Below are 16,075 nucleotides of genomic sequence, written 5' to 3'. Positions count from 1 at the left end.
TCAAAAATCGCTGGTCGGCTCATTTTGCCCCCTCAAACCCTCACCTTGTGCCATTTTTCTGTGTAAAGATTATTATTATAATCTTTTGCGTAAGTCTGATTTTTTTCCCTAGACCTCACAAATAACCAGACTTAGGTTGGGCAAAAGGTCCCATGAGATTATCTCAAACCGTTTGGGCATGACGGGCCAAAAACTGCAAAAAATGGCCTAAAAATTGACTGGTCTGTCATTTCATCAAAGAAATCCATCAAAAAATCACATTTTGAAATTTTAATTAATTAATAACTTTTTTCTCATAAGAGATAATGACACAAGACTTTCACTTGGTGAAAATTCAGCATTGTGGGCCGCCTAGACTTTATATTTGGTGACCCTGGGGTGACGGGGTCAGTGCCCCCCACACCCACGAAGTGGGCATACTTTTGAAAATCACGTTTTTTTCAGTTTTTCCCCTTATAGTAGGGGAAGGAGTCGTTTTAGAGACTTTAAGCATCTCTTTGATGTTGAACAACTTTTTGAGGCGGACATTTCTTTACTTATGTTTGATTCGCCTCCGGCTGACAGTTTAGCCGTTATTCGACGCCGAAGGCGTGATTTTTGGCGATTTTTGCCGTTTCCGAGAATTTATTGGACATTTAGGAGGGGAAAGAGTTGTCCAATCAAGTTGATGATAAAGTACATTTTTGTAGGCAATTACATTGGCTAAATTTCATGTGTAGTAAATTTTTTTGTATCTTTAACCGGTTTTGCTCCAGCTAAATCGATTTACAGATACCCCCTAAAAACCTAAAAAAAAACGTTTTTTTATAAAAATCACGGCCGGTTTTGGCCGGATCAGGCTCAAATTTTGCATGGAGTCATCCTTTGATATTCCCCACAGTTGATACTTGATCTGGCAAGATCCCAGAAAAGTGTGGTATATCTAGGGGGGGGGGGGGTGATTTAGGCATGTGATATGATATGACCCGCTAAAATATACACTGATAGACAGTGCTGAATTACGCTGCATTATGACCAGCAGGTAAATATTTTGAACTTCATGTTAAAGACAAAGGATTAAACAAAAAAATTAAAAATTAAAGAATTTTGAATACCTGATTTCTATTGAAAGGTGGGACACCATGGCCAGAATTCAGAAGAGAGACAGGAGCTTGCAATCCTGAAATATTGTAATAATCAGATATTGACAAAGGAAAGGGGCACAACGGAAAATATTCTTACAAAGAATGATTAGAACCGGTACTTAGCCATACTGAAAAATTATGTCTAGCCTCGTATTATATCCAGTTTTCAACGAATATAAAAATGTACAATCATAAGATTAAAACCAGTTTTTTTACCAGAGCCTTCAGCAGCTTAGAGTTAAAACTGGTTATAATCTTATAATTTTACATTTTTACATTCGCAGAAAGCTGTTTATAATATAATGCAAGAAATAACTATTCAATCATTACAACTTTGTATGTGTACTGTTTAGTTGCGTAGAAACGCAGTCCGTCGGTCAGTCAGTTACTCGTAACGCTGTGTGAGAAATGTTATTCTAAAATGGACGGCTGTTTTGTTGTTGTTAAATATTTCCATATTACTAGCATTCATTATGCAATTTACTTTGTACGTCAGTCTGTCAGTAATGCTACAAAATATAAATATTAAAAGATATGAAAAAAGAGAAAGGTTTCGTGATTCCTAATTTTAACAAATGCTCTTAAAATCTCCCTGTCCGTATTCCCATTCACGATTTTTATGCTTTCCTACTTATGGATGTTGTCATCCTTTGTTTTATTTTTGCTTAGATGAATGGTGCATAGACGTCCAAGGGGGAGGGGGGGGGTAATGGGGTGATTACCCCCCCCCAAAAAAAATCATGTATTTTTAATTTTTAACCCCCCCCATAAATAAAAAAAAATGCCTCAATGAAATAAAGATTACCCCCCCCCCCCCAAAAAAAAATGAGCCAAAATTGTTATCATCTAAATTTTACCCCCTCCCCCCAAATAAAAAAAGCTTGGACGCCCCTGGAATGGTGCTATCTTTGTTATATTTATGGAGACATCATTCCATACTAAGCTTTTCTGAAAAGCACAACTTTATCAACCCAGCAACATCTCAAAGCTAAATATAGATATATAAAAATTATAGAGATATTGTAAGAAGAAAAAAATATTAGGAACAATACTTTAAAAGATAGTTATGTTTGTTATGTATTCTTCATTCAGAATTGTTTACTTTTACTTATTTTCCTTAAGTAACTATGATTATGTTTAAATTACTTTGTCAGTATGTTCATGTTTGGGAAATAGGGTTTAAAGGGATTTCATACAGCAAATAGGAAATAGATTTTGAGAAGTAAGGTTTGCTTGCTGCATTTTAGGATAGGTTTCTGAATTTTCATGCTAATTCCCCTTACTAATATTATCTACACTTAAACTCAATCAATCTCCTCCCTACTCATTTGAATTTAGAAATTTAGTATAATACTTTAACAATAATCTTTAAAGATGAACATAGTAATCAAGTTTCAGAAATTTACTAGTCATTTTTTTTAATATTACGCCGATGTAGTGTAAGACGCTTATTTAAGAGACCAGCAGGGAGCCAATGTTCCCCAATGTCTCTCTATTAAAAGGAATATAATTTTATTTCATATATAAACCTAGTATTCTCAGATTTCAATCCTTAGGGTTATGATAAAAATATTTAGTAGTAAATGTATTCCCCTAAGAAACAAAAATGACCCCCTGTCATTTTCTCACAGATTTTATTCTCTCTCCATCCCTTCCTCTCCTCCCTTTTTTCCCTCCCACCTACCACTTTTTTTTTACTTCTCCTTTTTCAGATTTTACTCCAGGGGGTTAAATGGGGGGTGTTTTCATCCCCCTTATAAACACATTTGGGAGACCTACCTTCCACTTTATTACACCCCCTTAAGATTCACCTACCCCCCTCATAGTGGCCTGCGGTGGTGGAGCATATAGGGGTGTAAACCCACCTCTTAAAATAGAAAAACCCACCTTCCCCTTTTTCCTTCCCCTAAAATTTCACATCCCCTGGGAAATCACCATGCACACCAATGTCCCTCCCCTACTGGTAAATCCCTTTCATTTTTACTCCCTCCCTTTAACCCCTTCCATTTTATCTATTCTTTTATTCTTCTTAACACTTTTCAAATGTCTTTAACAAAAAACAAAGAAATTTATAGAAACATTTTTTTCAAAAATTATTTTAACTATCTTGAATCAAATACTATCATATAAATAAAAACAATCAATATTAACGATATGAATATAATAAACACAAAAATTATAGATTACTGCTTCTAAAAGGCCAAATTTCAAGTTTTTCTTCTTTATCTTTTAATCAGGTATAAATAAAATTCACTTCTGTAGTAAATGAACTGATACTTATTATAAAATCAATATCTGAATAATATAATAAGGAGGAGTTCTTTTTTGAAATGATTCATTTAACCCTTAAAATCAAAATAAATATCTTAATTCGTTGAAATTCAAAAGAATAAAACAAATATGAATTTCCTCTTAATTGCTAATATTACAATTAAAAGAAATCATAGTTTATTTCATACTTTTGGACATATACATAATAGTTTCTTGATATTCATAATTTCTTTGTTTGTAAGTTTTCTTTCGACGTTCAAATGTCCAGGTCCTATCACTTTAATGTCTGCAAGCAAACTGTAACGGATTATGTTATCTCAGTCAAATATTCAAACGTTTTTCTAAAGCTGCAAATTATTAGAATAAAACATTTAGTTAAACCCTGTTTCTTAAGCATGATGCCCATATGTATTATCCTTAATATTATTGATATGACAAATCTGGTATAAGGAGAAGCTTTTATTAGTAACACTGAACACATTAAAGTGCTAATTTAAAAGTACAATATATAACAAAAATCGAAGCACTGTAACACCACAATATTGGTGATTTAAATATAAGCATACATCCATAACAGACATAGCTAACATTTTAGTTTATCTTTTAAGAACTATTTAACTACATAACAATTAGGTTATCTATTTTCCAAAATTTTAGATTACAGTCAGGTTTTATTAATTAAAGGAAAATGTTTCTAATGTAAGAGACAGCTGTTCAAATATAAATTTGTTATTGCAAATTATTAGAAGTTTTAAAGGAATACTTTCCAAGTAGTAATAATATGGACAGAGCAAAAGGGGTGGCCAGCCAGCAATCTTTGGGGTGTTAATTGTTCTACAACATCTCCCTCCCCATTTTTAAAAGCGAAGCTTTTCTATAATTAGGGTCGGTCCGTCCGTCCGTACGCCCGTAACGGATAGCTTTTTCCGTTAATTTAGGCATGTTAGAATTGTCCTATCGATTTCAAATTTTGCATGGTGATTCCTTTAGTAGTTAGGTACGATTTAGAAAGCGTAGCTACTCTATAATCATTACCAAAATGTCCGTATGTCCATTTTAAACATGTTGATTTTTTTTACTTTTTTTAACAACAAATTTTTATGTGATCTTATCATCGGATTGATCTGATTTTTGGTATATTGATTCCTGGGACAACAAAGTATAATCTAATAAGCGAAGCAACTCTATAATGAAGTCCTAAAAATGTAAGTATGTCCATAAAAATTATCCTGTATCAAGCAGTTTTTCAACAAATTTACTTACAATTTTGCTTTGACTCTTATAAATTTATATTATGATAATTAAGTTCTAACACTATACAAGTGTTAATGTCCGTTTGTCCTACCGTTTCAGTGCTTCGCTTTTATGGATGTTGTCATCCTTGTTAAGGAGAAGATAAACCTATAAATAGAAATATGCTAACATTACTATGCATCTGTTCATTAGATTAGCCAAGTCTTTTCTACAATTAGCGTTTGTCTGTCCATCCACATTATCAGATCTGATTATTTAGTTAGGCTTTTTAGAACTATACATCAGTTTTTAACTTTGCATTATGATTCTTTAAAAGGTTTGGTTTAATTTTGAAAGCGTTGAAATTCTGTAAGTCTATTTAAACATTTAGCTTTTTAGACATCTTACTGTACAATTTCAACATTGTGTAGATTTCCTACAATGATTTGAAATAGTGATTCCTATAACCATTGGGCACAACCCTTATGAATGAAGCATCTCTAAATTCAAGTTGATAATGCCAGTCAGTGTTAATCAGTTGTCGCATGACTTGATAAGCTTCCTTTTAATAGATATTTTCATTCTTGTTTGTTAGTTTACACCTCTCCCACCCCTTTTTTAATCTGATATTCTTGGTGTTCAACAATTTCCTCAAATTACAGATTTTTAAAATAGAAACAATGCTAAATTTTTTTTCAATTTACATAAAACACAAAAGAACAATTGTATTAAATGAAATTTTTGTTTTTATGAAACTAATAAAAAAACATTTTTTAATTATAAAATCTTAGTGTAGTTTTAAGAAAACACCCAAACATCTGTGATTAATGAATATATGGTCACATACTTTGACCCTTTGGAAAATTTTGACTCTTGATAAGATATTTCCTTTTTTTTTCTGGTAATAAGTTCAGATAAAAATTGGACTATTATAAGAGCTGAAATTTACTACTTTTATATTTAAAATCCAAAGTTACTTTTAATCTTTATGGTATACATATGCTTCCTATGAGTAATCTAAAGACTTTACTGAAAAAGTTTTTCCTTTAAAGTCAAGTACCTTTCAGTTTTTGCGTTTATTATATGCATAACCTGATTACTACGGATAATTTCTAATAGCGATTTTCCATGCATTATGCACTTATAGTAATCAAGTTTCGGACTGAACAAGTAGGGTAGCTGTAAACTAAATTATTACAAGATGCACCTCTTTTTGAAAAAAAACCTCAAGTCAACCAAAAAAAAAACGATTTGAACGAAATGCGATATATGGAAAGCATTTGACTGTATACATTAAGAGCAATTTGTTAAAAACCTTACATATAAAGGAAACAAAATACTTAGAGTAGTCAATCTTTTGATATACTTAGAAATAAATATGGAAGAAGAAAATAGAAAAAGAAATATGATATCTTATAAGAATTTTTCATGTTATAAAAATTGGAACTGATATAATGTCTATTAATGAAAGGAAGGAGCGCATGGACAAATAATCTAAATATTTATGTAAAATGATATATCTAAAAAAATTTCTGTTGAAGTATAATAACAAACTTAAAGGCATTTCATGTCTTTTTCGAGATTTATAATGTCCAAAAGGTTAAGGCGATAATTAGAATTTTACCGGGGGGACTTGCAAAGCGTAAACAAATTGTAAAGCCTTCTTTACAATTTAAGAAATTTCAATTAAATATAATGGTAAGGGTGTTTCATAATGGCTTAGGGTGCTGTAAATTAATAATTCATCAGAATATATTCTACATGATACAAAGAGGTTTAGAATCTTATTAAATCGTTGGACGGGATGGGGGATATCTTCCCTAAAACACGCCCTTGCATGGAATTTGCACTAATTTTGTTCCTAATCTAGGATATAATGCACTTTTTATGTTTCCTCACACACACACATACCCACACACAATCTAATTCTGTGTATAAACATAGAAATATAAACATTAAGACCCACACACAGTTAGACCAAAAGTCTTGTTATTGCCAATAGTCCAACCTAAAACCCCCACTTTCTGCAAACTATACACACCTCTAGCTTCTACAGGGAGCCTAGACCAGCATTAAGTGAAACAAAACTTAACAAACCTAATTACTAACCCAGCTATATAATGGCTATTTTATGAAATGATGTAATTCCTTGAGGTTGTAATTTTGTGTTCTTTTTGTGGTATTCATAGGGCAAAGCCATCAGTTTTGTATAAAATATCATATTGTATATAAATGTTATATCTATATCCTACTTTCAAATCCAAATAAAACAGTTTGACAACTACGAAAGTCTTCACATGCTTTAGTAAAGACCAGTGAATATACTGTGGTTCTTGTCTAGAAACTGAGAACTTTATATGCCATTATTGGACAGAAGTATGAACTTATAAACAAGAAGGTCTATACATACAATTAAGAAAACATGATTAAATTGAGATTATTTTAGTGAGTCTTATGAGATTAATGAGGTGCATTAATAAACCTTGGCTAACACAGATTATTTTAATCCATAAATCCAGGAAGAAAAGAACTTATACATTCAGCTTTATGGCTAGCTGCCAATATTTTAAGTTCTTAGTTTCGACTCTTCAAAGAAGCCTTTATTTCGGCAACGTTACCTACTGCTATAGATCTTTATTTCATATGTAATGTTTGTAGCTTAAGTAAATATAATCCACTCTTATCCTAAAAGTTTATCATTATCTTTAATTTTAAAGAAGAATAGCAATTCAAAGTTTTATTTAACAAGGATGACAACATCCATAAAAGCGAAGCTCTGAAACGGTAGGACAAACGGACATTAACACTTGTATAATGTCAGAACTGAATAATCAGAATGCGAATGTATAAGAGTCAAAGCAAAATTGTAAATAAATTTGTTGAAAAACTGCTTGATACAGGATAATGATTATGGACATACTTACATTTTTAGGACTTGATTATAGAGTTGCTTCGCTTACAATATTGTACTTTGTTGTCCTAGGAATCAGTATACCAAAAATCAGACTAATCGGAATTAGGTCACATACAAATTTTTTGTTAAAAATGTAAAAAAATCAACATGTTTAAAATGGACGTACGGACATTCTGGTAATGATTATAGTGTTGCTACGCTTTCTAACTCGTACCTAACTATTACAGGAATCACCATGCAAAATTTAAAATCGATAGGACAATTCTAACATGCCTAAATTAACGAAAAAAGCTATTTAAAAAAGTAAAAAAATCAACATGTTTAAAATGGACGTACGGGCATTTTGGTAATGATTATAGAGTTGCTACGCTTTCTAAATCGTACCTAACTACTAAAGGAATCACCATGCAAAATTTGAAAGCAATAGGACAATTCTAACATGTCTAAATTAACGGAAAAAAGCTATCCGTGACGGACGGACCGACGGACCGACCCTAATTATAGAAAAGCTTCGCTTTTAAAAAATGAACACCCATAGCCTTTGCTGTATCTTATTATAAATGTGCTTAACTTAATTAGATAGCAGCTTAACTAAATTAACGCAAGACCCTCACTATAAATAACATATTCTAAATATTTTTATCTTTGTAAAATAGCATCTTAAGTAAACATAAATAACTCTACTTCCCCACTATATACATATAATAAATCTGTCTATCCATATTTATTCAAATACAAATCTCCACAATGCATGTTTGATGCTTTCAAACATCAAATTAGGTCAATTCAACACTTCCACTCTGTTATACTTAGTAGCAATGTGTTGACTAAGTTAGTAATATCTTGGCTGTTATTTATCAACATGCTGTTATTAAATGGCACTATTAATGTTGATGATAATGTTTTTTTTCTTCATGAAAGAGTTTGACATAACAGAACATTACTTGGATGCTTTTATATGATGGCCATTTTTTCTTCAAAAACACTTTTCCTATCCTTTTCTAAGCAAAGGGGTTCTCTAACCCCCTAGGAAAATATAACTTGTTAAAGTGCAGTCTAAAACGGATCATATGAAGGAAATGAAGTCATTCCTAAAAAGGACAGAAATTCCCTTCCAAAAAGGACAGAAATCGTCTTCCTTTTTCTCAGATATCTCAAATAAGGACAAAAATCACTCTCCTTTTTCTCACATATCTGAAAAAGAGGATAAAAATCACCTTCCTAAATCTCACTTATTCTTCCTAATTCTAAGAAAATTAATCCAATACCTCCAAGTTCTTCCTTATTCTCAGATAATCTACCTTATTCTAAGAAATTCTTCCTTGTCCTTACAAATTCTCCCTTATTCTCAGATAACCTACCTTATTCTAAGAAATTCTTCCTTTATCTAAGAAAATCTACCTTGTTCTAAGACATTCTTCCTTATTCTAAGAAAATCTACCTTATTCTAAGAAATTCTTAGTTATTCTAAGACATTCTTCCTTATTCTAAGAAATTCTTCCTAATTCTATAAAATTCTACCTTATTATAAGACATTCTTCCTTATTCTAAGAAAATTTACCTTATTCTAAGACATACTTCCTTATTCTAAGAAAATCTACCTTATTCTAAGACATTCTTCCTTATTCTAAGAAATTCTTAGTTATTCTAATAAGATCTACCTTATTCTAAGAAATACTTCCTAATTCTATGAAAATCTACCTTATTATAAGACATTCTTCCTTATTCTAAGAAAATCTACCTTATTCTAAGACATTCTTCCTTATTCTAAGAAAATCTACCTTATTCTAAGACATTCTTCCTTATTCTAAGAAATTCTTAGTTATTCTAATAAGATCTACTTTATTCTAAGAAATACTTCCTAATTCTATGAAAATCTACCTTATTATAAGACATTCTTCCTTATTCTAAGAAAATCTACCTTATTCTAAGACATTCTTCCTTATTCTAAGAAAATCTACCTTATTCTAAGACATTCTTCCTTATTCTAAGAAATTCTTAGTTATTCTAATAAGATCTACCTTATTCTAAGAAATACTTCCTAATTCTATGAAAATCTACCTTATTATAAGACATTCTTCCTTATTCTAAGAAAATCTACCTTATTCTAAGACATTCTTCCTTATTCTAAGAAAATCTACCTTATTCTAAGACATTCTTCCTTGTTCTAAGAAAATCTACCTTATTCCCTCAAATTCTACCAACACCTTCCTTAATCCCTCTAATTCTTCCTTTTCCTCAGATAATTTTCCTAATTTATATTGGGATGTCAGAACTGAAATACAGGTATAGAGAATATATAAGTACATAATAAGTAGGATTTGTACAGTGCATTTATGGTTGTATCCTTTGACCTTTTGATCCTTTTATATTGGGATATCAGAACAAGAATAAGAAATTATTTCCTACATACAAATAGTACATTCAGAATGGTAATAAGTACATTTAATAAAATTTAGAAACCCCAGTCATTTGGACAGGTAAGTGTAAGTACATTTAATAAAATTTAGAAACCCCAGTCATTAGAGATAAACAAAATCTCTGTCTGTCTGTTTATCTGTGTGCACTGAAGGATCTCCCTAACAGCTGCATACTACATAAACTTCTTAGTTATAATTCTTGATAATCAGGATTAAAGAACACACTAGCTGTATCAATAATCTGTTCTACTTGCCAACTGATACAAATATTAGACCAAAATGGAAAAAAATGGGTGAAAAAAATTTTTTCTTTACAATAATAAAATAAAAACCCAGGCAGAGAGTCAGATATTTGTATATAATGAAAAGTACAACCCCCCCCCCCCCCTCAAATGGTTGGCAACTTAATTTTCAGTCTGTCTATAAATCAGCTGATAATTATGTAATGGATGCAAGGGCGTACTATGAATTTTTACTATTTGGGGTATAAAGAAAGTTTTTGTTGTTCTCTCCAGAAATATTTAAAATTAAACTTTTTGAACAGTGATCATCATTTATCTTTATATAACACGATAGCAATGTGTAAAATTATTCAGAATAGCAATTATTTATCGATAACGAACTAAGATTGCAAATAAAAACATTAAAATATACAAGACTGGAGTTACGTAAGATTAGAATTATGTAAATTACAAATCATGTAAACTGTACAAAAAATAGCATAGTATTTATCTATCTATCTACCCTCCCTCACCCACACCCAATCGCTAATGTTAAATTGTATATTTTCTTTTAAAAATGTGAATGTTTTCTTTAACCTTAAAGTCTGTACGATACATAATTTAAATACTGACTTAACTTATAGTTGAAAAATTGAACACATAATCTTATCCCTTTAGATCCCTGAGACTTCAAAGTGGTCGAAGCAAAGGTTTTCTATAATTAGGGTTGGTCCGTCTGTATGTAACAGTTAGCTTTTTTCGTTAATTTAAACAGTTAAAATTGTTTTATCAATTTTAAACTTGGCATGATGATTCCTATAACAATGAGGTCCTTCTGATTTCAGAGCTTCATTTGTATGGATGTTGTCATTTTTTTAAAAAGCGAAGCTTTTCTATAATTAGGGTTAGTCCGTCCGTTCGTCCGTCCGTCCGTACGTCTGAGAGAGATAGCTTTTTTCATTAATTTAGGCATGTTAGAATTATCCTGATTGATTTCATGGTGATTCCTTTAGTAGATAGTATGATTAAGAAAGCGTAGCAACTCTATAATCATTACCAGATTGTCCGTACGTCCATTTTAAACATGTTGGTTCTTTACTTTTTTAACAACTAATTTTTATGTGATCTAATAATCCGATTGTTATAATTTGTTGGTATAGTGATTCCTGGGACAACAAAGTACAATATTATAAGCAAAGCTACTCTATAATCAAGTCCAAAAAATTAAATATGTCCATAAACATTATCCTCTATCAAGAAGTTTTTCCAACAAATTTACTCACAATTTTGCTTTGACTCCTTTTTAAAAGCGAAGCTTTTCCATAATTAGGGTCGGTCCGTCCGTACGTCCGTCCGAGATAGATAGCTTTTATTCGTTAATTTAGGCATGTTAGAATTGTCCTATCGATTTCAAACTTTGCATGGTGATTCCTGTAGTAGTTAGGTACGATTTAGAAAGCGTAGCAACTCTATAATCATTACCATAATGTCCGTACGTCCATTTTAAACATATTGATTTTTCTACTTTTTTAACAACAAATTTTTATGTGATCTAATTATCCGTTTGATCTGATTTTTGGTATATTGATTCCTGGGACAACAAAGAACAATTTTATAAGCGAAGCAACTCTATAATCAAGTCATCAAAATGTAAGTATGTCCATAAACATTATCCTGTATCAAGCAGTTTAGCAAAAGTATGTCCATAAACATTATCCTGTATCAAGCAGTTTAGCAAAAAATTTACTTACACTTTTGCTTCGACTCTTATACTTTTATATTCTGATTATTCAGTTCAGACACTATACAAGTGTTAATGTCCGTTTGTCCTACCGTTTCAGTGCTTCGCTTTTATGGATGTTGTCATCCTTGTTTTATATTCTGATTATTCAGTTCTGACACTATACATGTGTTAGTGTCCGTAAGTCCTACCGTTTTAGAGCTTCACTTTTATGGATGCTGTCATCCATGTTTAATTTTGTTTATACTTGTATTATTTCAGGGAGAGAGGGGACAATGGTCTGTTTATTACACTAGTCCCCAAAGTTTTATTATAATGTTTTATTATTTGTAAGTTTATACAACTTTACGCACTTTTTTATTTTTTATTGGTTGGTTAATTAAGTGTTCAGACGTTTCAACCAATAATTTTAATCTATAGAAGGGATAATTTTGTGCATCATCATTGGGGAGTTACGCGCTACCGTGGTTCAAAAAGTATTACATAAACAGAGAATATTGGTGTTTGCAGAGAGAGAGAGAGAAAGGGGACATTGGGCTGTTAATTACACAAGTCCAAAAATATTTACAATAACATTTTCTTATTAGTTGGCTTAACAACTTTGTGGACTTTTAATAAATTTTAATTGGTTGGTGTCTTAAGTTGAGTGTCCAAATGTTTTAACCCCGAATTGTAATCTACAGAAGGGGTAATTTTGTTTTTTAACATTGAGATTTACATAATTTTATTAGCCATTATCTTATCCCTTTAGATCCCTGGGTATTATCAATTAATTCAAACGCCAGGTCCAACAAACCAAAATAACTGGCCAAACACCCGAGGTATTAGGTTAAGTAACACTAACACCCATCAGACAACCACCATTTTGATTGCAAAACCTTTGTCGGAGAAGTCCTAAATGGGATTGGTAATGAGTTGTGACTGTTTGGGGCCAAGGCATTCTACATACTTTAACTATTAATGTCGCGCAGTTGACATAGTAGGAACTATTTTTAAGCCTTTAGTTTTTATGCTGGTTAATTTGATTTTAAAGTTGTTTCTTCTCTGATTTTTCCAGGGATGTAAAGGGATAATACAATGGCCGTTAAATTGATGTACAACCCAATGATGATACACAAAATTACTCCTTAAAAATTTGTGGTTGAAACGTTTGAACACAAAAAATCAAAAAATCAAAATTCACTATATTCCACAAAGTTAATAAGCCAACGAATAAGAATCATTATAATAAAACTTTGGGGACTATTATTGAACAGCCCATTGTACCCTCTTTCTCTAAGTAATTTATCTTGGGAGAGTGTGGGTACCTTCCCCAATTTATGCAAAGGAGAACCAGAAATTGGTCTAGCAGTTAGCGAGATCTTTCGATATACATATATAATCCAGGTATTGACAGATATACACAAACACACAATGTTAATTTTGAATATTGACTAGTAGTTGCGCTCCTCAAGGCATTTAAGGGCACCTAAGGTGAGGGGAGGTCAACCCACAACCCTTATTTTAGTTTTAAAAAGGATGACAACATCCATAAAACCGAAGCTCTAAAACGGCGGGAAAGAAGAACATTGAAACTTTAGAGTGTCAGAACTAAATAATCCGACTATAAATGTGTTACTGTAAAAATGTTTAAACTGTTAAATACAGGATACTGTTTATATATATGTACTTTTTTATTAGGATTTGATTAGAGAGATGCCTTGCATATGATATTGTACCTTGTTGTCCTAGGAATCATTATTCCCAAAGTATGATGAATAGGATAATTATCCTATTATATAAAGATGTAACTCTTTTTATACAATACATTTTAATTGGAACCGATGATCTGTTTAATAGTGAAACAATTGTCTTCCATTAATAAAATGTAAAAAAATAACCCATGTTACATATATAAATAAATCCTTATAATAAAGTAAAAGGATGTCTCTGTGTTTGTAAGTTTGTACCGAAGGATCTTGCTAACTGCTGAACCGATCGGGTTCTCCTTAACAGGGTAGCTTCTCATATATCCCGGGAAAAAAACATAACTAACACAATCTATCAGCGAAAAAATACTTTTGGTAAATAGCTGATTTTAAAATAGATTGATAAGAGAAAAAAAATTACGTGTCCCTAGAGGCCTCTAGGGGCGTAGCCGCTAGTCCTATTATATAAAGTAGTAAGCGTTTGTTGTCTGTCCCAAAGGATCTCGCTAACCGCTGAACCGATATTGTTCTCCTTTACAGTGAAGCTTCTTATAGGTCCTGGGAAGGTTTTAAACTATTTTTCGAGAGGGTGTCCTAACCCCCCTCTCCCCCCAAAAAAATATTTGTATAACTCTTTGGAAACTCAAATTTAAAATAGGATGAGGTCGACTTTTCCTTCTCCTACCAGTGCAGTGCCCCTAGAGGCTTCTAGGGGCGTAGCCGCTAGTATTATATAAAGTAGTAAGCTTTTTTTGGTCTGTAACAAAGGATCTTGCTAACCGCTGAACCGATTAGGTTCTCCATTGTAGAGAACCTTCCCATAGGTCCCGGGATGGTTTTAGGCTATTTTATATTTAAGCCTTGGGATGGTTTTAGGCTATTTTTCTTCCACCTCCTTACCCCTCAACAGAAAGAGTCTACTATATGCCAGGGGCGCAGCCGCTATTCCAAGTATATAAAGTAAAGAAGAATATATCGCTAACCGCTGAACCGATTAGAGAACCTTTACATAGGTACAGGATGGTTTTAGGCAACTTTTTAATTTTAATTTAAGTCTAGGGATGGTTTTAGTCTATTCTGCTCTTTTCTACCCATTGAAATACAAAGCCCCCAAAGGCTAGGGACGCAGCCGCTAGTTTCATACAAAAAGTTGTAAAAAAATCCGCATGTTTTGAATGTCTAAATAAACGAAAAAAGCTAACACATGGACGGAACGACCCTAATTATAGAAAACCTTTGCTTCTGTATGCAGTTTATGGGGTGGATAATATGTGAAAACCAGAGTTCAAGATCTAAGGGATAAGATAATGGCTGGTAAAATGATTTTAATTTCCAAGTTTAATTAATTAATTACTACTTTCTATTTATTTTTTTCTATTACCTATGTATTAAACTTTTACCCCCATTTTGGTTAAATAGTAAAACTTCAATGTACGCCCTTGAATTGATTTCATAATTATCAGCTGTTTGAGTTCAAACACTTCTGGCGAAAAAAATAAGTTGCCAACCTTCTATAGAGTTTGTACCACATAAATAAGAATGTGAAAAAAAACATTACATTGGTTGAGACTAGCAGCTACGCCACTAGAGGCTTCCATGGACACTTAGGGTAATTAATCAAATAAAAATGTCTGACTCTAAGCCTGAGATTTTATTTTTGACAAGGAAATTAATTTTCTTCTGATGGGTAGGGGAGGAACTTTTTCTTTAAGCAATTTCTCTTGGGAGCCCAGACAAACATCCTGTTACTTTTATAAAAGGATTGATAATTACATATAGTTATTGAAAAAAATATCAGTAAAATATACAAAATATTTAAATTTTTTTGAAATTATTGCTTTTTTGGTCTTGGTCTAATATTTGTATGTGTTGGCTAGTGAAGGATTCTAAACACTAAATGTCAAAAGATACAACCAAAAAAAACTGAATGTACTATTATTTCTTAAGATAATTTCATACTTGTTTTACAGACTGTGGTTCCTTCTATTAAAATGTACTTTATGAACATTCCACCTCTAAAGTACAAACAAATATTTCAGGTCAAAAGATACAACCCAAACTTATCCTACACATGTTGTTCTGATATCCCAACAAACATAAGGAAATATATGTGAGAAAAACCAAGATTTTGAGAGAATAAGGAAGGTGAAAAGGCAGAATTTATATATTCTCTATACCTCTATTTCAGTTATGATATCCCAATATAAATTAGAAAAATTATCTGAGAAAAAGGAAGAATTAGGGGAATTAAGGAAGAACTTCATAGAATAAGCTAGGTTATCTGAAAACAAGAGAGAATTAGTAAGAAAAAGGAAGAATTACTTAGAATAAGCTAGATTTTCTTAGAATAAGGAAGAATGTCTTAGAATAAGGTAGATTATCTTAGAATAAGGAAGAATGTCTTAGAATAAGGTAGATTTTCATAGAATTAGGAAGTATTTCTTAGAATAAGGTAGATCTTAT

At 31.7% G+C, this 16,075-nt stretch overlaps 1 protein-coding gene across 1 annotated transcript in view; it reads right to left on the bottom strand.

Annotated features, from left to right (window-relative positions):
- The window catches only part of LOC145320036 (uncharacterized), a 56,136-nt gene that overhangs the window by 28,149 nt on the left and 11,912 nt on the right, over positions 1-16,075 (bottom strand). Inside the window, exon 4 of the mRNA XM_080162475.1 lies at positions 1,095-1,159. Within this exon, the coding sequence (XP_080018601.1) occupies positions 1,095-1,159 (65 nt within the window). The remainder of the gene's footprint in view (positions 1-1,094; positions 1,160-16,075) is intronic.

The sequence above is a fragment of the Acartia tonsa genome, chromosome 5 (assembly GCF_053477335.1).
Source record: "Acartia tonsa isolate MP-2025a chromosome 5, ASM5347733v1, whole genome shotgun sequence".
NCBI lineage: Eukaryota > Metazoa > Arthropoda > Copepoda > Calanoida > Acartiidae > Acartia > Acartia tonsa.
This window is presented reverse-complemented; position numbering and strand designations above follow the sequence as displayed.